General features: G+C 41.0%; 1 protein-coding gene across 50 annotated transcripts in view; it reads right to left on the reverse strand.

Annotated features, from left to right (window-relative positions):
* Positions 1-3,600: 3,600 nt before the first annotated feature.
* prx (periaxin) overlaps positions 3,601-23,898 on the reverse strand; it is a 43,443-nt gene continuing 23,145 nt past the window's right edge. The window contains exons 4-11 of one of the 50 annotated variants that reach the window (XM_030152295.1): positions 23,565-23,687; positions 21,022-21,181; positions 20,140-20,333; positions 19,447-19,676; positions 11,067-19,353; positions 10,090-10,124; positions 6,116-9,702; positions 3,601-5,326 (exon numbers count right to left, since the gene is read on the reverse strand). In XM_030152295.1, coding sequence (XP_030008155.1) covers positions 5,037-5,326; positions 6,116-9,702; positions 10,090-10,124; positions 11,067-19,353; positions 19,447-19,676; positions 20,140-20,333; positions 21,022-21,181; positions 23,565-23,591 — 12,810 coding nt within the window. In that variant the 5' untranslated portion in view covers positions 23,592-23,687 and the 3' untranslated portion in view covers positions 3,601-5,036. Of the gene's footprint in view, positions 5,432-6,115; positions 19,354-19,446; positions 19,677-20,139; positions 20,334-21,021; positions 21,182-23,564; positions 23,688-23,898 lie in introns of all 50 variants that reach the window. The other 49 variants (XM_030152297.1, XM_030152275.1, XM_030152266.1 and 46 more) reach the window with 49 other exon arrangements.

The following is a 23,898-nucleotide window of genomic DNA, read 5'->3' on the forward strand; positions in this document are numbered from 1 at the left end:
TCGGCCTTTTTGATGGTCATTTAAAGGTGGAAACCCTTTGGCCGATGCCTCTGCAGTGTTTCTGAACCTTCAGCTCATGTTTTTCTACTCAGACATTAAAGCTGCTTCTTGATTGTGTCTTCTGTTTAATCACCAACAGGGGGCAGTGTTTCATCAGACTGACCAGGTCATAACAAACTGAACAGGGACAAAAGAGACAATGAGACAGAAACAGATGACATCACAAATCTACAACATCAGGACAGATCGACGTCACATGACCTGATGATGAAAATAGAAATAAGTGGAAGAAGAAACAGGACTGAACTGATTGTGTTCATTTTCATGTGATGTTCTGTACTTAAACTGAAACAAAATGGGAGAAAAAAATTAATGAAATGAGCTAAAATGAACCAAATGATATAATGAGATTAAAATAACAAAATGAGCAACATAACAGAAATAACAAAACGAAGCAAAGAAAGAACACAAATGAAAAAAACAAAAATGAAAAAAACAAAAACAAAAGCAGACCAGAAAATGAAAAAAATAAGTTTGCACTAAAACCTGCTCAAAAAATTATAGACAAAATGAAAAATACAAATATTAAACAAATAAAAATAAACTAAAAAAGGACCAACTATTAACTAAACTAAAAATACCCCCCCAAAAACGAATAGAATTGATAAAGATGAAATGAAATGAACATTACCCCAATTTACAATAAAATAACACAAAATAAATTAAATGAAGGAAAACAATAAGAAACTAATAAAAAATAAATGAAATTTACAAAACATAAAATAAACAGAAGAGAACAGAATGACACAAAAGTACAAAATAATCAGTGAAATAATTAAAATATGAATAGTCAAACAGAAAAAAAAAAAGACAAAAATGTCTAATTCTATCCAAATCTGTTAGTTGATCAATGTCTCCTGTTCTATTTTCATGTAAAATTTGCTTCACGTGAATGTGAACCTGACATTATCTGAAGAACGTGTGGTTACATCTGGTTAAACTAGTTAAACCTGGTCCAGATTATATGTTCAAATGAAAACCCAAAGCCTCCGTGCGTTCGTGTGCATCATTTTATTGCAGTAACATCTTAACCAACATTCTCTCCAATGCAGCTTTGACAAAAAAAAACCTTATTATATCTAAAATAAAATAAAATAAAACTTGACTTGATGAAACCTGAAGGTAGAAACCTCTGTACACATAGATCCTAGTGTTTACCTCCATGTTACTAATGCTTCCATCTTATTTCCAGCTGTAGAACCTGTTAGAACCTGTTAGAACCTCTTCCTCTTCTGAAAACAGGTGTTAAGAGTTAATGAACAACAGGAGAATTTCGGCTCCGTTCAGACTGCAGGTAAATTTGGCCCAAATCGGATTTTTCTGCCCAGATGTGACCTGTATCCGATCTGCTAAAGACAGTTTGAACAGCACTAATCCGACCCAGGCCACTTTCAAATGTGGTCCTAAATCCGATACGTATCTGATATTCTAATGCGTATTCAGTCTGAACGGCCAGGTCGCATTTATCCGACCTTTACATCATTGAAATGCGACAAACGTCACAATTCTGCACCGTCACGTCTTCCGTCAGGACCTCTTTTACGCATGCGGGTCACTTCAGGGTTGCATTCAGTTCATACTCAAAACTGATAGAAGTCGCATTTAATGTGTGATATGAACGAACACAAAAATCTGAACTGTGCATTAAAACCTGCCGTCTGAACGTAGCGGAACAGGGATTCAGTCTTAGATGCTTTACAGCCACTTGGAAATATAAGGTTTGTACTTTAGTCCAGTGATTTCCTTCTAAAATGGCAGTTACATCATTTAGGAATAAAACCTAAATATATTAAATATATGCCAACAGACCCAAAGCAAGATACTGTAAATAAATATAAGTTATAATAGAATAAAAAAGGAGGTTAAAGGTTCAATATGGAAGATTCACAGGTGGATGTTTTGTTTTGCACTTAAAGAAAATTCAGATAAATTATGTGCAGTGTTCTAGTTTTGGGTCAGTATTGAATAAAACTAATAATTAAAATAAGATATTTTTGCACATTTTGTCCAGTGAATGGGAATTAACATGACACAGTAAAATCAGAAGGGTTTTCTACTGTTCAGTGACTTCTGCATTTGTAACTCATATACTTCCATGAATATATACACTAATGGGTATATAATTATATGTTAATATCAGCTGTATATGGTGCAGACATTAATTTGGTTTTGAACAACACTGAGTGTACTAACTTAACACTGCAGTTAAAGGCAATAATACAGTTTAGTGTTAAAATACACTTACCAATTCTATGAGTGTCAGAAATGCAAAACTAATAAACAGTCATAATATTAACACTGTTTAGGGTGTAACTGTAACTCTGAACCAGTGTGAATTATACATATCACCAGTCATATGGTGTTAATTTAACACTTAGTAGTGGTTGATGTGGTCTCCATGTTGGCTTTATGGAACCAGAAGTGACCATATTTGAACAAAAAGGGGCGGAGTTAGCTCACTAAAGTTATTTGATTACCTGTGGCTTATTTACCGCAACTACAACAGAGCTGTTTTATCAGGAAAGAATGTTTTAATCAATAAACAGAAGTTCAGAAAGTCTGACACACCTGTCAATCAAAGATCATAATTGCTGTAAAATCTGGTTAAATAGAGCGATCATTTCCATACAGACCAGAGCACTTTTAGAGGGACTAAACAAAACCACCAAGACCAGAATGAGTCCACAGAAATTATTACTGACTTAGAGCGTTTCAGACTGGGTATCCGGATCCGTGTTGTACCTGGATACAATCACAGCTTTCCTGCAGATGCTGCGTTCACAAGCACGTACTGCGGCCCGTGCTCGAGAACGAGTGGGTGTTACAGGGATGAAACAGTAGGTGGCGGTGTGGAAGGGATTCTGTAGCTATCCAACAAACGCGAAACAGACAAACCCTCATGTCATCAACTGAGCAACTGTTCTGTTCACAGGCGATAGTTTTCTATCTGTTAGCCTGTTTGAGGCAAAGAGAAGCAGAACCACCTTCGTTGTCCCCGATATATCACTGAGTGGTTCGGTCGATAAGGCTAACCCGTGCCGCACGGATCCGAGGCTTTTTCAGGAGACAACAGGAGCGCAGTCTACGGTCCTGTGGTGATTAGGTCACTTCCAGTCTCTGGTACAGATTGCTTTCACACTGCGACGTTCCGTACGTTAATCCACACAGTCTGTACCCAGGACTACTTTCTCCGCTGGACTCAGCTACGGTTCTCGCGCATGGAACGTTTGCAATCACACTGATAAAATTAAGCGGACTTTGGGGTCCAACATACTCGGATATGAACTCGGATACCCAAGGGCACCGCTACCAATTATGGGCCCCATGGGTATGTACGTGGGGGTGTGGTCCAGGATGAATGTCAGTGACGAAACCTTAAAATGCTTTCAACGTTCGCCTCCTGACTTCTACAACTCTCTTATACAGCGGATCGCACATGAAATTTTCACAACTTCTAATTCCACTGGGCCCCCTCCACTGCTCTGCCCCCCCCCAAACACTGGGCCCCATGTATTTGTCATATTTACCCCCCCCCCCCTTATCGGCGCCCCAGCAGATACCCAGTCTAAAAATGGCCTTAGTGTTTTTGGAGAAGTTCAGTGTAAGTCAATGGAAGCAACTAGTGGCTGTCAGCCACTAGTTGCAACGTTAAAAAAAACTAAAGCGATAGATTCCTTTGCACAGTTGTAATATTTTTACTTAGTTGTGTCAGTTTTAACACATTCTTTATGGGTTCGGAACTATCACACACTGATCTCTGCACAATTTGAATCCGTTTTTAATCGGAGAATCCTCACATTTACTCCAGAGTTTGTCTCTTCCTCTGCTCTTTTTGTCTTTTTTTCTACATTAGCTTAGAGATATATTCTACTAACATCCAAAACAAGCACAAGTGGATCTTCTGTTCAACCTTTAAGGCACTAAATAACATGTCGTCGGTTAATGTAACATATTAAACAGAATAATATCAGATTATAATGACCTCTTAGTGAACACGTGCCTGATCCTCCTTTAGATTTTGTATTTAACCACATCTTTTACCATTACAGGGTCAAGTGTGTTTTATCATTTACACCTTCAAAATTCAGAATATTCTTTATTGCTCAATAGCATCCCTTCACAACGTAAGAAATATAGCTTTAAACTATAGACCCGATTGTTAAATATACAATTTTAGTGATGTTTTCTTACAGTGTACAGTAAAAAAAAAAAAAAAAAAAAAAAGGTAATACAAAATAGTTTAGCAGCAGATTGGCCAAAACGTAGAGATAAACCCGGAACCTCGTGGTTTCAGGTTTGATTCTCGCAGCAGAAAGAGTCCAGAGACAGATCAGATCGGATCATCTCTGGGAAACAGCACCAGCAAAAGGCTTCAGATAAAAAACTACGGCACGAGATTAGGATTATATAACCAGTAAGAAAAGCCCACGCCTCTTCAGGGTGAAAAATACCATCCTGACTTTGCGAATATGAAAATAATTACATTTGTACTGAAGGGCGTGGCTTCAGAAAGCTATGATATAGTCGTATTTACATAAATTCTCTGCTGGCCTCGACTGAAGTGGTTCAGAATGACTTTTAATCATGAAACCATCGTCAAATCAATGATGCTGATGATCGACGTAGAAGTAAATGACTCGTTCCAGCACATTTTCAGAACAAAAATAAATAATAGAGCAACCTGACATGTTTACATTCAGAGCGAAACCTTAAAAACCAAACGAAATCTGATAAATAATTACGACTAAACTAACAGAGTTCAGTAACAAAAAATAGTCACATTTAAAATGAAAAAAAAGGAAGTATATATTACTCTGCGATAATGCTGGTTTTCATCACATTCATACCTAAAATATAAAATTGACTTGTACTCGGTAGGAGTTTGCTATGTTGCAGGCTTAGCTTTAAAAACACTGCAACCACCACAGAAGAACACCAAAGGAAAAGACACAGGAGGTGAGGTGATCGCAGCGTCCTCAGTGGCTGAAGTCTGTCACCTGGCGAGTTGTCGTGGTCGTCGAGGAGGATTCGCCCGATCTGGTTTCCGTGGTAACCAGGTGCCGGGTGATTCTGGTGGTTTTGGTGACCGTGGTGACGGCGCCCCCCTCCTCCACCGAGGAGACCTGGTGTTCCTCGGACGTTTCCTGGGTGGCGAAGTCGATCCCTGAGGTGTGGAAGCAGAAGGAGCCCGAGACGTCGGCCTCGCCTCCCACCTCGCCCCTGCGCTGGGCCTGAGGAGACCCCTCTGGAGTGATCTGGAGGAAACCTGGACCAGGAGCAGGAGGAGGAAGGAGAGTAGAGGAGGAAAGGAAGCAAGGACAGAGGAGGAGGAGATGAGGAGTTATCAAGGAAGAAGGGAAAGAAACTTAGCCTTACGTAGCGGAGACAAAACAGGAAGTGGCATGTGAATAATTAACAAGATTAATGAGAATAAAACAAGATTTATTAAAGCTCCCGGTGTAAAGAGGCTGTGAGCCTGATGAACTCCTTACCTGAAATAAATCACTGAGATGCACTTTACGTCATACATGCATATGCACTTTATTTTGCTGGGCTGCTAGGGAATGTTTTTTAACCCATAAAGACCCAGTGGTACTTTGGTGGCAGTTTCTAAATAAATTTTTCTCTCTATTTAACCTTTCTTAAATAATTTAGTAACATTTATTATAATATTATCCTCAGTATTTAGCATTTTTGACTGTAAATCATGTATTTTCCTATATTTAATTTCTTATATTTAATTTAGATGTTGATGAAAACTCAGAGTAAATTCAAAGGTTATTATATCAAAACAGAAATTTTGAAAAGAGCTAAACCAGTCCACTTTAACCGAGAAGAACTACCAAGAAGAATGATGACCTGGGCAAATGAGAACCTACACAGACATGCGTTATTTTAGTTTTTAAGAACAAAGACAAAAACTAAAACTACCAATAATAGCAAGTTTTAAAATGCACACAGGTTGTACATAAAACATCCTTTGATTTGGACATCTTTAGCTTCCTGAAGGACGCTCATTTTTAGTCTAACTTCGATATTCTTTGCAAACTCTTACCTGTGGAGTGTGGCTTCAAGGTGAACTTGGGGACCTTGAACCAGGGGGAGGACTCTCTTTCCTCAGACTCTGTGCTTCTACCCTCTGTCTCGCTCCAGGCCTGGACCTTCGCCGAGCTGAACTCCATGGTAAATCCAGGGGGGGACTCCGAACTGTCCCTGTCCAGCATTTCTGTTCTGGCCTGAGACGATACCACGTCCTTACGCTGCTCGTCACCGAAACCTGCATAATGCAGCTTTCCTGATTTGACCTTGAGCCCTTTAGCATCTCCTTCGACATCGGCTGGTGTGGAATCGTGTCCCAGTTTGGCACTAAGTTCAGTGTCATCCTCCGCTGAAAACATCTTGGCATAAGGAGTGGTTAACTGTACTTTTGGAAGTTTGATTTTACCACTAAATGTCCCTTTTTCCTCCTTTTCACCATTGGAGCTTGAACCTGGAGATTCTTCTTTACCGGTGACGTCAAATGACCCAGTTTTTCCAGGAGAAAATGATACTTTAGGCATTTTCATTTTCCCTCCCTTTGACCTGTCCTCTTCCACATCTTCTGGTTTATCTTTAGACTTCCCGAAACTTGGCTTCATTTTAATCTTGGGCATCTTCACTTTGACATCCTCAGTTTCAAGCTCAACTGTTGTCGCCCCCTCCTGGACACCTGTGGATGCTGCAGGTTCATCTGTTTGGGGAGGATTTACCAGAACAAACACAGCTTTCTTAACCTTGGGCATTTTAGGGCCTTCATACTGGATCTCTCGTCCATAGATATCCAGTCCTCCCTCAGGAGAAGACATGGAAGGTAACGGGACTCCAAACTTTGGAATTTTGATTTTTTTGCCCGTTGATGTTTGGTCGTTATCTTCATCCAGTGATGTACCGATATCAAAGTCAATGTCTGGAATCCTCGGCACTTTCATTTCTGCACTGGATGGTGAAGCCCCTGTTCCTGAGGTGGATGAACCCCCTTGTTTGGTTTTCAGACTAACACGTGGTAATGTAACCTCTGGTACTGTGACGCTAATACCCCCTTTACCCTCCGTATGTCCATTTTCAGATGAGATTTCGGGACCGTAGATTTCTGGTTTTGTGGTTTCTACTGCAATGTCTCCAGTGGCTTTCTTTTTTGGCATTCCAATCTTAAACTTAGACCCTTTGACTTTAGGCCCCTTTGCTTTTTTACCCGCTCCTCCTGTATCCAGATCTAAGTCAGGAAGTTCAACTTTTTTCTTGTCCTTCTTGCCCTCACCCCGATGAAGTCCTAGATCAAGTTCCAGGTCTGCTTTTGGACCTTTGATATCTATTGTTGGCATCTTGAGTTTCAGACCTTTATGCTCTCCTTCAGCAGATAAGTCAGCCTCACCATGGATGGCTGCATCTTTTGATTTATCAAGACTCACATCCAAGTCCAGATCTGGGGATTCAACCTCTGGCATTTTAATTTTCCCTCCTGCTTTGCCAGATTTTCCTTTTGGGAGTTTCACATCTGGACCTTTAAGCTTTCCTCCTGTTACTTCCATTTCTATAGAGGGTGTTTCGATATCTTTACCTTTGCCTTTGGGAAGTGAAATATCAACTTTGGGCATCTTGATATGTGGAACCTTCATGGCTCCTCCCTCAGCCTCCACTTTCCCCTCTGGTGTGTCAATGTTTACTTTGCCTTTAGGGATTGTTATGCTAACATTGGGCAACTTGAATTGTCCTTCATCCCCCTCAATGTCCACTTCTGGACCTTCGACTGAGGGTTTTCCTTTAGGAACAGATATGTCGACCTTTGGCAGTTTGAACTTTCTTCCCTCAGCTGTAATTTCAACTTCAGGACCTTTTGCCTTTCCTTTTGGCAATGATACATCAATTGAGGGAACTGCTACATCTCCCTCAAATTCCAACTCTACTCCATCTGTTTTGCCAGATTTTCCTTTGGGCAGAGATATGTCAACATCTGGTATTTTCATATGAGGCATTTTGAACTTTCCTTCTTTATGTCCTTCAATTTCAACGTTTGGACCTTCAGCCTTTCCTTTTGGCAGTGACATATCAACAGAAGGCATGCTGATCTCTGGCATCTTAAACTTTCCTCCTCCTTTAATATCCACCTCAGAACCTTCAGTCTTTCCTTTGGGTAAAGAGATGTCAACATTTGGTAGCTTCATATGAGGCATTTTGAATTTCCCACCTGATTTACCTTCAATTTCAACATCTGGAACTTCAACCTTTCCTTTTGATACAGAGATGTCAACATCTGGACCCTCAATCTTTCCTTTGGGTAGAGAGATGTCAATGTCTGGTATTTTCATGTGAGGCATCTTGAATTTTCCACCTGATTTTCCCTCTATTTCAACATCTGTACCTTCAACTTTTCCTCTTGGAAGTGAAACATCAATAGAGGGCATGCTAATTTGTGGCATTTTATACTTTCCACCTTCTCCTTTAATATCCACCTCAGGACCTTCAATTTTTCCTTTGGGTAATGAAATGTCAACATCTGGACCGTGAACTCTTCCTTTGGGCAGAGAGATGTCAACATTGGGCATTATGATATGTGGCATTTTGAACTTTCCACTTTCCCCTTTAAGCTCAACATCGGGACCTTCAACTTTTCCTTTTGGAAGTGACACATCAAGTGAAGGCATGCTAATCTCTGGCATCTTAAACTTTCCTCCTTCTCCTTTGAGGTCCACCTCAGGTCCTTCAATCTTCCCTTTTGGCAATGAAATGTCAACTTTTGGCATTTTCATATGGGGCATTTTGAATTTTCCTCCTGATTTCCCCTCAATTTCAACATCAGGACATTCCACTTTTCCTCTTGGTAGGGAGATATCAATATCTGGACCCTCAATCTTTCCTTTTGGGAGTGAAACATCTATAGAGGGCATGCTAATCTCTGGCATTTTAAACTTTCCACCTTGTCCTTTGAGGTCCACCTCAGGTCCTTCAATTTTTCCTTTTGGCAGAGAAATGTCAACATCTGGACCTTCAACTTTTCCTTTTGGAAGCGAAATATCAACTGATGGCATGCTGAGATGTGGCAGCTTAAATTTTTCACCTTCTCCTTTGAGGTCCACTTCAGGACCTTCAGTGTTTCCTTTGGGTAGAGAGATGTTGACATCTGAACCTTCAGTTTTTCCTTTTGGCAGTGAAATGTCAACTTTAGGCATTTTCATATGGGGCATTTTGAATTTTCCACCTGATTTTCCCTCAATTTCAACATCTGGACCATCAAATTTTCCTTTTGGCAGTGAAACATCAAGTGAAGGCATGCTAATCTGTGGCATCTTAAATCCTCCTCCTTCTCTGAGCTCAACAGCTGGACCCTCAATCTTTCCTTTGGGTAGAGAGACGGCAACATCTGGACCTTCAACTTTTCCTTTCGGAAGCAAAATATCAACTGAAGGCATGCTGAAATGTGGTATCTTAAGTTTTCCACCTTCTCCTTTGAGGTCCACTTCAGGACCTTGAATCTTTCCTTTAGGTAGAGAGATGTCTACATCTGGACCTTCAATTTTTCCTTTGGGTAGAGAGATGTCAACATCTGGACCTTCAATTTTTCCTTTTGGCAGTGAAATGTCAACTTTTGGCATTTTCATATGGGGCCTTTTGAACTTCCCACCCGATTTTCCCCCAATTTCAACGTCTGGACCTTCAGCTTTTCCTTTTGGCAATGAAATATCAAGTGAAGGCATGCTAATCTCTGGCATTTTAAACTTTCCTCCCTCTCCTCTGAGCTCAACATCTGGACCTTCAATCTTTCCTTTGGGTAGAGAGATGTCAACATCTGGACCTTCAACTTTTCCTTTTGGCAGTGAAATGTCAACTTTTGGCATTTTCATATGGGGCATTTTGAATTTTCCACCTGATTTCCCCTCAATTTCAACATCAGGACCTTCCAGTTGTCCTCTTGGTAGGGAGATATCAACATCTGGACCTTCAATCTTTCCTTTTGGGAGTGAAATATCTATAGAGGGCATGCTAATCTCTGGCATTTTAAACTTTCCACCTTCTCCTTTGAGGTCCACCTCAGGACTTTCAATCTGACCTTCAATCTTTCCTTTTGGTAGAGAGATATCAACGTTGGGCATTTTGATATGAGGCATTTTGAATTTTCCTCCATGTCCTTCAATCTCAACATCTGGACCTTCAACCTTTCCTTTTGGTAGTGAAATATCAATAGAGGGCATGTTAATCTGTGGCATCTTAAACCTTCCACCTTCTCCTTTCAGATCTACATCAGGACCTTCAAGCTTTCCCTTGGGTAGAGAGATGTCAATGTCTGGCATTTTCATATGCGGCATTTTGAATTTCCCACCTGATTTCCCCTCAATTTCAATATCTGGACCTTCAACTTTTCCTTTTGGTAGAGAGATGTCAACATCTGGACCTTCAATTTTTCCTTTGGGTAGAGAGATGTCAAAATCCGGACCTTCAATTTTTCCAGTTTTTCCTTTTGGCAGTGAAATGTCAACTTTTGGCATTTTCATATGGGGCATTTTGAATTTACCTCCTGATTTTCCCTCAATTTCAATATCTGGACCTTCAACTTTTCCTTTTGGTAAAGAGATGTCAACATCTGGACCTTCAATTTTTCCTCTGGGTAGAGAGATGTCAACATCTGGACCTTCAATTTTTCCAGTTTTTCCTTTTGGCAGTGAAATATCAACTTTTGGCATTTTCATATAGGGCATTTTGAATTTACTTCCTGATTTTCCCTCAATTTCAACATCTGGACCTTCAACTTTTCCTTTTGGCAGTGAAACATCAATAGAGGGCATGCTGATCTGTGGCATCTTAAACTTTCCTCCTTCTCCTCTGAGCTCAACATCTGGACCTTCAATCTTTCCTTTAGGCAGAGAGATGTCAACATCTGGACCTTCAACTTTTCCTTTTGGAAGTGAAATATCAACTGAAGGCATGGTGAGATGTGGCATCTTAAATTTTCCACCTTCTCCTTTGAGGTCCACTTCAGGACCTTCAATCTTTCCTTTAGGTAGGGAGATGTCAACGTCTGGACCTTCAACCCTTCCTTTGGGTAGAGACATATCAACATTGGGCATTTTGATGTGGGGCATTTTGAATTTCCCTTCATGTCCCTCTATTTCAACATCTGGACCTTCAACTTTTCCTTTTGGAAGTGAAATATCAATAGAGGGCATGCTAATCTGTGGCATCTTAAACTTTCCACCTTCTCCTTTGAGGTCCACCTCAGGTCCTTCAATCTTTGGCATTTTAACATGGGGCATCTTGAACTTTCCACCTTCTCCTTCAATATCAACTTCAGGACCTTCAATTTTTCCTTTTGGCAATGAAATGTCAACATCTGGCATTTTCATATGCGGCATTTTGAATTTCCCACCTGATTTCCCCTCAATTTCAACATCCGGACCTTCAATTTTTCCTTTGGGTAGAGAAATGTCAACATTTGGCATTTTAATGTGAGGCATCTTAAACTTTCCACCTTCTCCTTCAATGTCTACCTCAGGGCCTTCAGCCTTTCCTTTTGGTAGAGAGATGTCAACATTGGGCATTTTGATGTGGGGCATTTTGAATTTCCCTCCGTGTCCCTCTATTTCAACATCTGGACCTTCAACTTTTCCTTTTGGAAGTGAAATATCAATAGAGGGCATGCTAATCTCTGGCACCTTAAACTTTCCACCTTCTCCTTTGAGGTCCACCTCAGGTCCATCAATCTTTCCTTTGGGCAGAGAGATGTCAATATTTGGCATTTTCATGTGGGGCATTTTGAACTTTCCACCTCCTTCAATATCAACCTCAGGACCTTCAACTTTTCCTTTTGGCAGTGAAATGTCAACATTTGGCAGTTTCATATGAGGCATTTTGAATTTCCCACTTGATTTCCCCTCAATTTCAACATCTGGAACATCAACCTGTCCTTTGGGTAGAGAGATGTCAACGTTTGACACGTTCCCTCCTTCTACTTCCACTCCAATATCACCTGTCTTTGCTTTAGGGAGGGACAAATCAATGTCAGGCATCTTGATATTTGGCATCTTGAATTTACCTCCTCCCTCTGCCTTTGCGTCATGTTTTACTTTAGGCAGGGACACATCCAGATCTATCTTAGGGATGGAAACATCAATTGTTGGCATTTTGGGAATTTTGAGGTTCCCGTCATACCCTTGGATATCAGCTTCAGAGACGTCCACTTCAGCCTTGGGGAGTAGAACTTCAGTCTCTGGTGTTTTAGCTGTGGGTAGTGACAGCTCGATGGAAGGCATCTTGACCTTGGCCTTACCATCGAGGTCACCACTCAGATTTCCTAGATCTTTATCTTTGGAGCCAAATCCAGGCATTGAGAACTTGGGAAGTTTGAGGTGGACATCAGGTGCATGGAAACCACTCTTCCCTTCTACATTTGCATCCAGTTTAGCATCAACGTTGCCTTCTGGGATTTGTCCTTGTGATGATATTTTAAACTTGGGAAATTTCACTTTGTATTTTGATTTAATGTCTGGGGTCTCAACATCCATTTCTGGTTTAGGGATTTCAATCTGTCCCTTTGGTACATTAACATCCACATCAGGACAAGACACAGATACATCTGCATCCTTTTTGGATAGCCCGAATGACGGCATTTTAATTTTAGGTTTTTTCACTTTGACTTTTCCATCCCCATCAAACTCTACTGATGGTGCCCTTATCTCACCTTCTGCATGTGGGGGGCTGAGGGTAATGTCTCCCTTAGGTCCTGAAATGTCCAAATCTCCAGTTTTTGACTTTCCACCAAACCTTGGAAGAGTAAAACTGGGAACCTTGAAGTTGATACTAGGCAGATCAAAGCTACCCCCAGAAGACGGTCTGCCTCCCTCTGCTTTCAGAAGTTGAACTTCCACATCATCACCTTTAGGTTTCTTGATGCCAAAATCCAGATCCACCTTGGGAGCTGAGATGTCAACTGTGGGTAGTTTGACATTGGGAAGTTTCAGGGAAGCACCTGATCCCTCTACACCACCTGCCCCAATGTCAGTACCCTTAACTTTCACCTTAGGTGGTTTCACCTCTCCTTTGAGATCAGGCATCTCCAAACCTCCTGATGCATCAGGACCACTGATGTCCGCTTTAAGGTCTTTGTTTTTCATACCAGATGAGAGGCTGAGGTCGAGATCAAATTTAGGGACATTTATGTCAATTGCTGGCATGTGGAGCCCACCTCCTCTTTTGCCAGAAAGGTTAACTTTTGGCCCTTCAAAATTTCCCTTTCCAGATGGTCCCTCAATACTGATATCACCTTCAACTTTTCCACCTGGAACAGAAATATTTCCTTCCCCTATATCAGGTCCTTTGACACTGCCCTCTGGTAGCTTTATTGTTGGAAGTGAAACATCAAATTTTGGCATTTTGAACTTGCCTCCTTTCATCTCTGGACCTTCAACACTGATATCAGCTTCTGCCTTTCCTTCAGGTAATGAGATATCAATGTCTGGCATGTTGACTTTTCCTCCTTTAACTTCAGGACCTTCTATGTCCAGCTTTGGTCCTTTGGCTTTTATTTTAGGTAGAGACAGGTCAACAGAGGGCATATGGAACTTGCCTCCTTTACCTGATGGTCCTTCAATATCAATATCTGCTCCTGTTTTTCCTTTGGGAAGTGAAATATCAATGTCTGGCATTTCAATCTTTCCAACCTTGATATCTGGACCTTTGAGTTTGAGATCACCCTCTGGGAGGCTAACTTTAGGTAAAGACACGTCAAATGTTGGCATCTTAAATTTACCCCCTTTTACGTCAGGGCCTTCAACATCCAGTTCACCTTCCACCTTTCCTTTGGGGAGTGCAATGTCTACAGAAGGCATTTCAGCTTTTCCTTTCAGATCTGGTCCCTCAATGTTGACGTCAACCTTGGGGAGATTCATCTTTGGTAAAGACACATCAAATTTTGGCATTTTGAATTTGCCTCCTTTCAGCTCAGGACCTTCAACATTTATGTCACCACCAAGTTTTCCCTTAGGAAGTGAAACATCAACATCAGGTCCCTCAAGACTGATATCTGCTTCAGGAGATTTGATGTTAGGTAGAGAAATATCAATTGATGGCATGCTCAAGTCACTACCTTTGACTTCAGGACCTTCTATGTTGACCTCTGGTCCTTTTGTTTTCATTTTAGGAAGAGAAATATCAATAGAAGGCATGTGAAACTTTCCTCCTTTGCCAGAAGGTCCTTCAATATCCATATCCCCCTCTACTTTTCCTTTGGGAAGTGAAATATCAATGTGTGGCATCTCGATCTTTGCTCCTTTCATGTCAGGTCCTTTGAGTTTGAGATCACCCTCTGGTAGATTCATTTTTGGAACATTAAATTTAGGCATTTTAAATTTACCACCTTTCACCTCTGGGCCTTCAACATTTAGGTCACCTTCAACTTCTGGAAGTGAAACATCACCTCTAAGTTCAGGTCCCTTAATATCAACATCAGCTCCCTTTACTTTCATTTTAGGAAGAGAGATGTCAACTGATGGCAGGTGAAACTTCCCTCCCTTGCCCGCTTCTCCTTCAATGTCAACATCTCCCTTTGCTTTTCCTTTTGGGAGTGAAATATCAAATGTTGGCAGTTCCATTTTTCCTTTAATATCAGGTCCTTCCACTTTGACACCACCCTCTGGCAGCTTTATTTTTGGCATTTTGAATTTGCCCCCTTTCATCTCTGGACCTTCAACACTGATATCAGCTTCTGCCTTCCCTTCAGGTAATGAGATATCAATGTCTGGCATGTTGACTTTTCCTCCTTTAACTTCAGGACCTTCTATGTCCAGCTTTGGTCCTTTGGCTTTTATTTTAGGAAGAGACAGGTCAACAGAGGGCATATGGAACTTGCCTCCTTTACCTGATGGTCCTTCAATATCAATATCTGCTCCTGTTTTTCCTTTGGGAAGTGAAATATCAATGTCTGGCATTTCAATCTTTCCAACCTTGATGTCTGGACCTTTGAGTTTGAGATCACCCTCTGGGAGGCTAACTTTAGGTAAAGACACGTCAAATGTTGGCATCTTAAATTTACCCCCTTTTACGTCAGGGCCTTCAACATCCAGTTCACCTTCCACCTTTCCTTTGGGGAGTGCAATGTCTACAGAAGGCATTTCAGCTTTTCCTTTCAGATCTGGTCCCTCAATGTTGACGTCAACCTTGGGGAGATTCATCTTTGGTAAAGACACATCAAATTTTGGCATTTTGAATTTGCCTCCTTTCAGCTCAGGACCTTCAACATTTATGTCACCACCAAGTTTTCCCTTAGGAAGTGAAACATCAACATCAGGTCCCTCAAGACTGATATCTGCTTCAGGAGATTTGATGTTAGGTAGAGAAATATCAACTGATGGCATGCTCAAGTCACCACCTTTGACTTCAGGACCTTCTATGTTGACCTCTGGTCCTTTTGTTTTCATTTTAGGAAGAGAAATATCAATAGAAGGCATGTGAAACTTTCCTCCTTTGCCAGAAGGTCCTTCAATATCCATATCCCCCTCTACTTTTCCTTTGGGAAGTGAAATATCAATGTGTGGCATCTCGATCTTTGCTCCTTTCATGTCAGGTCCTTTGAGTTTGAGATCACCCTCTGGTAGATTCATTTTTGGAACATTAAATTTAGGCATTTTAAATTTACCACCTTTCACCTCTGGGCCTTCAACATTTAGGTCACCTTCAACTTCTGGAAGTGAAACATCACCTCTAAGTTCAGGTCCCTCAATATCAACATCAGCTCCCTTTACTTTCATTTTAGGAAGAGAGATGTCAACTGATGGCAGGTGAAACTTCCCTCCCTTGCCCGCTTCTCCTTCAATGTCAACATCTCCCTTTGCTTTTCCTTTTGGGAGTGAAATATCAAATGTTGGCAGTTCCATTTTTCCTTTAACATCAGGTCCTTCCACTTTGACACCACCCTCTGGCAGCTTTATTTTTGGCATTTTGAATTTGCCTCCTTTCATCTCTGGACCTTCAACACTGATATCAGCTTCTGCCTTCCCTTCAGGTAATGAGATATCAATGTCTGGCATGTTGATTTTTCCTCCTTTAACTTCAGGACCTTCTATGTCCAGCTTTGGTCCTTTGGCTTTTATTTTAGGTAGAGACAGGTCAACAGAGGGCATATGGAACTTGCCTCCTTTGCCCAGTGATCCTTCAATATCGATGTCTGCTCCTGCTTTACCTTTGGGAAGTGAAATATCAATGTCTGGCATCTCAATCTTCCTGCTCTTGATCTCAGGTCCTTTAAATTTCACATCACCCTCTGGAAAATTTACCTTTGGTGATGAAATGTCATATTTGGGCATCTGTATTTTTCCCTCCTTGCCTTGCAAGCCTTCAACACTTAGGTCAACTTTTCCTTTTGGGAGTGAAACATCAACAGTGGGCCTTTCCATTTTTCCTTTAATTTCTGGACCTTCAACTTTGATGTCCCCTTCTGGCAGGTTCATCTTTGGACGAGAAATGTCAAATTTTGGCATTTTGAATTTACCCGTTTTTACTTCAGGACCTTCAACATCTACTTCACCTTTGACTTTGCCTTTCGGAAGTCCAATGTCACAAGATGGCATTTCTATATTATAATCTTGTCCTGGATGAATGTCAATATCAATATCTCCTTTTCCTTTTCTTCTAGTAAGTGAAAGGTCAATCTTTGGCATTTTAAACTCCCCTCCTTTAACTTTTGGCCCCTGAAAACTGACATCTCTTTCTGGTAATTTGACTGCAGGGAGGGAAATGTCTACAGATGGGAGTCCAAATTCCACTCCGTTTCCATCAGTGGTGATATCTCCTGCCAAATTTCCTTGAGGTGGTGAGATATCAATAGTTGGCTTTATAAGTTCAATGTCACCCTCTGGTTTCCCTTTTGGAGGTGAGATATCAAATGAAGGTCCCTTTAGGTCAAAGCTTCCTTTGGGTGTCTTCACATTTGGTAGTGTTACATCAAAAGTGGGCATTTTGAACTTTCCTCCTTTACCTGATGGTCCTTCAATATCTATCTTCTTTTTTCCTTTTGGAAGAGAAATATCAACTGTAGGCACATCAATCCCACTTCCTTTTAGGTTGAAATCTGCCTCTGGTGACTTCACTTTAAGTTCAGGACCTTTAACATCAACCTTTGGAAGTGACACATCTACAGAAGGTATGTTAAACTTCCCCCCTTCGGCTTCAGGACCTTCGATCTTCACATCACTCCCTGGTAATTTGACTGAAGGAAGAGAGACATCAAGTGATGGCATGTTGAACTTTGCTCCTCCTTTGACTTCAGGTCCTTCAACATCAACCTCTCCCTCGGGTACTTTCATTTTTGGTAGTGAGATGTCAAACTTGGGCATCTTAAACTTGGCTGTGCCACCACCGCCACTAGCATCGAGCTCCATGTCACCCTCTATTTGTGCTTTGGGAAGTGAAAAGTCAGCATCTGGAAATTCAGGGCTTTCGATCTTAACTTCTCCCTCAGGTAGATTCATCTTTGGCACTGAGATGTCTACAGATGGCAGGTTAAATTTGCCACCCGTGTCCAAATTACCATCTGTTTTCCCTTGAGGACCAGAGATATCAACAGAGGGCATCGTAAACTTTCCACCTCCGATTTCAGGACCCTCCAGGACAATCTTACCCTCAGGAGATTTCATCTTTGGCATTTTAAACTTTCCCCTTTTTCCCTTGATGGTGACATCACCTTTGGCTTTATCTTTTGGTAAAGAAATGTCTACTGATGGGGTATCACCTTCCAAATCAATCTCAGCTCCTGTTGTCGCTACTTTTGGAAGTTTCACGTCCAATGAGGGCATTTTGAATTTCCCTCCTTTAGCAGACGGACCTTCTATTTCTACGTTGCCCTCAACTTTTCCTGTAGGTAGAGACACATCAACAGTGGGCATCTGGATCTGACCTTCACCCTCAAAGTCAGGACCCTCTACTTTCATGTGGCCTTCACTTTGTTTCAGCTTTGGCAGTGAAACATCAAATGTAGGCATTTTGAACTTCCCTCCCTTCCCAGCATGCTCTCTTACATCTATATCTCCTTCTATTTTCCCTTTGGGCAGAGTAATGTCCATTTTGGGCATTTTGAACTCAGCACCCTTTAGTTCAGGGCCTTCAATGTCAACATCTACCTCCCCTGTCTTCATTTTAGGAAGAGAGATATCAACAGTTCCTGCTTTGCCTTTAGGAAGGGTCAAGTCCACTTTAGGCAGCTTAAATCCCCCTTCCACATCAGGACCTTCTAGATTTACATCTCCTTCTGGTGACTTCATTTTTGGGAGAGTTATGTCAAAATTAGGCATTTTGAATTTACCATCTCCACCAACGTAATAGTCCATGTCCACATCTGCACCTTGTGTTTCTACCTTTGGCAGAGAGATATCGACTGAAGGTAGGCTGAATTTACCTCCAATGTCTGGACCTTTAAAGTCCACATCAGGTGATCCCACTTTTGGTAATGAGACATCAACTTTTGGCATGGAAATTTTGGGTCCTCTAAAAGTACCCTCCACCTCGTCAGGAATTCTACGTCCAGTGTCCATTTCCAGGTCAACATCAGGTACAGAAATGTCAATAGCAGGCATTTTGATGGTTGTCTTCCCAGCTCCTTCAAACTCTGGGAGTGAAACGTCCACATCAGCATTTCCCTTCACTTCTGGTATAGACATCTCAACAGAAGGAAGTTTTCCTGAGAGACCACCTTCCACCTCTGCCTCAGGAAGATCAACCTTACCACATGCTTTGATGTCTACTTTTGGAGGTTTTACATCAGCATCAGGAATTTTCACACCTCCTGCTTTAACCTTGATGTCACCATCTATTTCATCTGAATGACGTGACAGTCGAACTTTGGGTAATTTCAGCTTTGGCATCCTGAGCTTTGTGTCCCCTTTGCCAACATCCACGTCGACCGTCCCTCCAGCTGCCTCTGTATTAACCCCTCCTTTGACGTTGATTTTTGGAGCTTTGCCTTTCACAGTCGGTAAAGACACATCAGCTTTTCCTGAAGGGAGGGCAAGTTCCACATCAGGTGTGTTAACCTTAGCTCCAGCCTTGTCCACATCCAAACTGAACTCCACTGACGGCGGCTGGATGTTCACATCTGGTGGTTTTAGCTCCACAGATCCAGAGTCTGCCTTTGGGTGTTTGGATTTAGGAAAGGCAATTCCAAACTTGTGTCCTTTGCCTTTAGTTTTCACTTTTGCTCCAGGTATCTCCATCTGTCCGGTTTCTACTTGTCCTGTTTCTGCTCCAGCATACGCCTTTGTCTTCATGTAAGGAAACCTGAGAAAGAGGTAGAAAAGAGCTGATAAGTAGAAGAAAATACCCAAAGATGATAACTGCACTTTCAGAACCTCCAACCAGCACAAGGCCTACCTGATCCTCCTCTTCGCCTTTCCCACAGCTGTTCCTTCTGCTTCAGCCTTAGCGCTCCTCCTCTGTTTGAAGCTGGGGAGGGAAAACTCCACATCCACGTCGCTCATTTCCAACCTGGGGGGTGTCCCTTCTATCACCAGCTCTTCTTTTCGCTTCTCTTTCAACCTCTTGAGACCGAACCGACCGCCTCGCTTCTTCTTGGCTTTAAATGACTTCATGCCCTTCACGCTCTGAAACAAACAGGAAGGAATCATGGAAGGATGAGTGACATAACATCAGCTTTAAGGTGATTAAACTGCAAAAAAAGTGCAAACCAAAGAGTTTTGGTCCAAAGGCACACTTTGAACATTAGACTGCCCCCTGCTGGTCAGAGTTTAGGGGATCAGTACTAAATAAAACCCATTTAAACCTGAAAACAGATTCCTCTTTTCTGACCTCCCAGTTTTCATAAATAAATTGGATGATGCTGAGGCAACATAGAGATATTCTAGCAGTTATGATCTTGATTGGTCTTTAAAACAATTATGAGATCAAGAATGAGTACAATTGATTCTGATGTCAACAGATCTTCAAAAACTGGTTAGAAATACTGTGCAAAGTAAAATAATGACTAATAGTTTGAGAACATGTAGCTCCTTCAATACAATAAAAAAAAGTCCTGATACATTTCCAAAGTACACTTGTACTAGTTACCATTTTGGCCATCTTGGCTTTGGGACCTTTGACCTCCACGCTGGGGACCCGGGGCCTCGTGGTGATCTCAGCTCCGGTAATGGTCCTCTTGAGCTGGAAGCTGACCTTATAGGGCTCCGCACACTGCAGTATCTTCAGGGCGTCTTCATATCTGACGTTGTCGAAGTAGACCTTGGCGCTCAGGAGCTGGTCACCTGAACACAGCAACAAGAAGGAGAAAAACCTGGATATGAGGATCTGGATTCAAATCCTGGTAAATAGGGTACAGATAGTGTTTTTATGAACATCTACATGATCAGAGAATTAAATATAGGAAAATACCAGATTTATTTGAAAAAAATTTAAATTTACTGGATAATACTATAATAAATGGTGATAAGTCACTTAGGGAAGGCTAAAAGTGGAGGAAAATTCAGTTGGAAATCTCCGTTAAAATTGTTCTAGATCTTTAAGGGTTAATTCCAAACTACAGGGTGTCCCATAAGTCTCCATACATAGGAGACATAATACATTCCATACATATATGGTTCTAACATGTATTTCTTTATATTTCTTCTTTATACTTCTTCAACAGTGGAGGACACGCATTGAAATGTGTTCCCGACAAAATGGCAGTCATATAGAGCATATTATATAAATAAAAATGGTTTATGTCAAGAAACGTTTATTTTTCCTATGTATGGAGACTTATGGGACACCCTGTAGTATCAGAGCACTGATATCACATGCCCAGGAATCAATATCTGTAAAAGTCTAACTGCTGCATCCAGGACCAAATCCATCTTTATGTCCTCATATTATGATTTTTACGTGTCCATATGGTAGACAACCCATGGTACATACACTGTAGATCTGGACATGCTGTGGATGTGGAGCCAGTACCTTGCTGTAGGCTGAGATGTTTTGCAGCTGGAGAGTCTTTAAGGACGTCCTTCACGAAGATGCCTCGTTCTCCGCCGCCGGTCACACTGTATCCGCTGGCGCCGGCCTCGGCCTCCGTCTCCACCACGATTTCCAGTGGCTTCGACACCTCCTCCACGCTCTGACGGATTCAGAAGATACAGTTGTTTATCTGTTCGACTAAGGTTTAAAACACCAACCCAAAGGTTTACAGAGGTATGATGGGTTCCTAAAGATAAACTGTATGAAACAGAAAATAGAAGTAAATTTCACTGTTAAAGGGCTCATATTTCTCTAAACCCACTTTTATTAGTCTTTGGTTCATTTATTTATGTATTTGAACCCTAATAGTTCAAACAGTTTGAATTTGAACCCTCCAGGTGCTGCAAAACTATCTTTATATTCATTTTGGCAAAAATTGAGTGGATTTCTACAACCTGTTTTAATTCCTGCTTAATTTATTACGTCTATAACTAGTTACGTCACAACATTTGCACATATAAGGTCCAGACTTCAGATAAACATTTCTCTGAGTATGACATAATCGTTTGTCAGCAGCAGCGGTTGGAGTAAAAATAGGACCAATGGCCCTGTAGGTTACCAGCACTTCCTATCTCTTATACTGGGGAAATTTTTCAAAGTCGCACAATATCCAGAATCAGATCCGGAGCCAAATAATTTCACTAACTTTTGTTGACATCATCATAAAGAAGCTGTATACCAAGTTTGAAGTCAATTGGAATTGTAGTTTTGGAGAAGAAGACAATTGAAAGTTTTGTAACGGATGACAGACGACGATGAAATGATGATGACAGACGATGATGACCACGATGCCGGAGGCCGCATGACGACAATAGCTTACAGCCCATCGGCCGGTAAGCTAAAAAAAAACTGAAATTAGGTCCAAACTTTGAGCTGATTACCTAAAATGTTCAGTTGTTGGTTGTATTAACAAACACAAGTGGCTGAACGGGACAGAAAGCACGGTTAACAACCTGGAGGGGGCGGGGCCTGAAGTGGCTCATGTGCATTTAAAGGGCCAGCGCTCCAAACTACCTTTCTGGTGTCATTACTCAGAAATAGGGTTGAAGATGGACCTGTAGAGTTGAATGAGTGAAGAATTCAGACCCAAGCAGAGCATTTACAGTTGATGGAGACCACAGGAAATGTTTTAAAATGCATAATTCCATTAAAAAAAGACAAGTATCACTCCTTAATGACAAGCAAAACTGTACCATGTTGCAGGATGTTTCTATATACTCTACTGTGTTTTTATTGCGTGTGCTCTTTATCCACTCTGTTTTAAATCCTGCTTCACTTGCTTCAGTGACTGAAACATTTCCTGCCCAGGTCTTTGTCACCTCACACTTGGCTCCTGAATCCATTTTCTCCATTAAACTGTCATGTGGGAAAGGTCACACTGGTCTTGGACGACTTCATTTTTCCATTGACCGACCAAAGGAAATAACTTCCCACAGGAGGAAAAGTCAAACGTACATTTGTGTTTGTTCAAGTGAACATTGTACTTTCACTGTATCAGTGATTTACTGCAGAAAAACCACTGGACTGGTTTAGTTGAAGAGGACTGAAACAGCTGATGTTTGTGTAAATAAATAAAGTGCAAATGGAGACGAACGGAGGGAGAAGGTGATTAATTCCAGTTTTCATTTCCTGTTTCCAGCTGAAGGCTGTATGAAAAAACAAATGAACTAGTCTTTGTGCTAAATAAATTAAATATATTGGACATTTTAACTAAAATTTGAGAAAATTAGCAAAAGAACATATGGATTTTGTACATCTCCATCACCTGCAGTTATTACTATAGTTACCATTACTATTATTATTGCTATTATTACCATTATTTAACCTTTATTTATTGACTTATTTATCATTATTATTACAATTACTACTATTATTGCCATCATTAGTACTTCTATTATTATTATTTCTCTTTTTTTTCATTAGTCACTTTATTGGTCCACACTTGCATGTTTATTGTCCATTATTTCGGTTTACATTGTATTTGTTTTATGCAACTTTCCCTGATCTGCCTTAGTGGAGGTCTGCCCTCTCCGAGTGCTTTTCTAGTTTGACTTATTTATTTTTCCTTGCTTAGTGTACAGTTTATTTCTTTTATTTGTTTTCAGCTTAGTTTAAATTGTTTTAATTGTACAGTTTATTCCCTTTATTTCATAATAGTTTAGTTTAAGTGTTTATGTAAGTCGTGTGGAGGGAACTCATAAAGTGTGAATTTCATTGCTCAGTACTGCTGCGTATATGACAATAAACTTCTTGAATTTTGAATCTTAAAGCATTACTTCAGTCAGTTTTATTGTGACTTTTTTTTCCTATTTACATGTTTCTGCTTTTGTTCTCATGTCAGTGTAGTTTTCGTTTCTGAGACTCGGTCCGTCATGTTTCCTCTGGTCATCATGAACCACATTCATCTCCTGACATGTGATCTCCACCCGTAAACCAAAGCTGATATTATGTTGGGGGTCGTGGCTGGCTGTGGGCGGCCTTGCCTGGTCGTCCGTCGGTTCTGAGTCCATCTCGGGTTGGGCCAGTTGGCAGGTCGACTCTCTCAGGTGGCTTCTCTTCTGACTCAGAACCTGCTTCAGCTCTGCATGAAGCTTCTCCTTCTGCACCTGCATCGAACACAACGCATTCGATTTTCAGTTTACATACTCAGCTGATCCCACATGTTCACAGTTCCTTCTTACATACATGAGTTAGATTAAATATGTTCATGTGGGATATCTGCAGGTTTCATGAAGCTGCATTTAGGACTCTTTAAAACTTGTGGAGTCTTCTAATTTACCCCCCGAGAACATCGAGCCCATAATGTACATGCACAAA

The sequence above is a fragment of the Sphaeramia orbicularis genome, chromosome 13 (assembly GCF_902148855.1).
Source record: "Sphaeramia orbicularis chromosome 13, fSphaOr1.1, whole genome shotgun sequence".
NCBI classification, from domain to species: Eukaryota; Metazoa; Chordata; class Actinopteri; order Kurtiformes; family Apogonidae; genus Sphaeramia; species Sphaeramia orbicularis.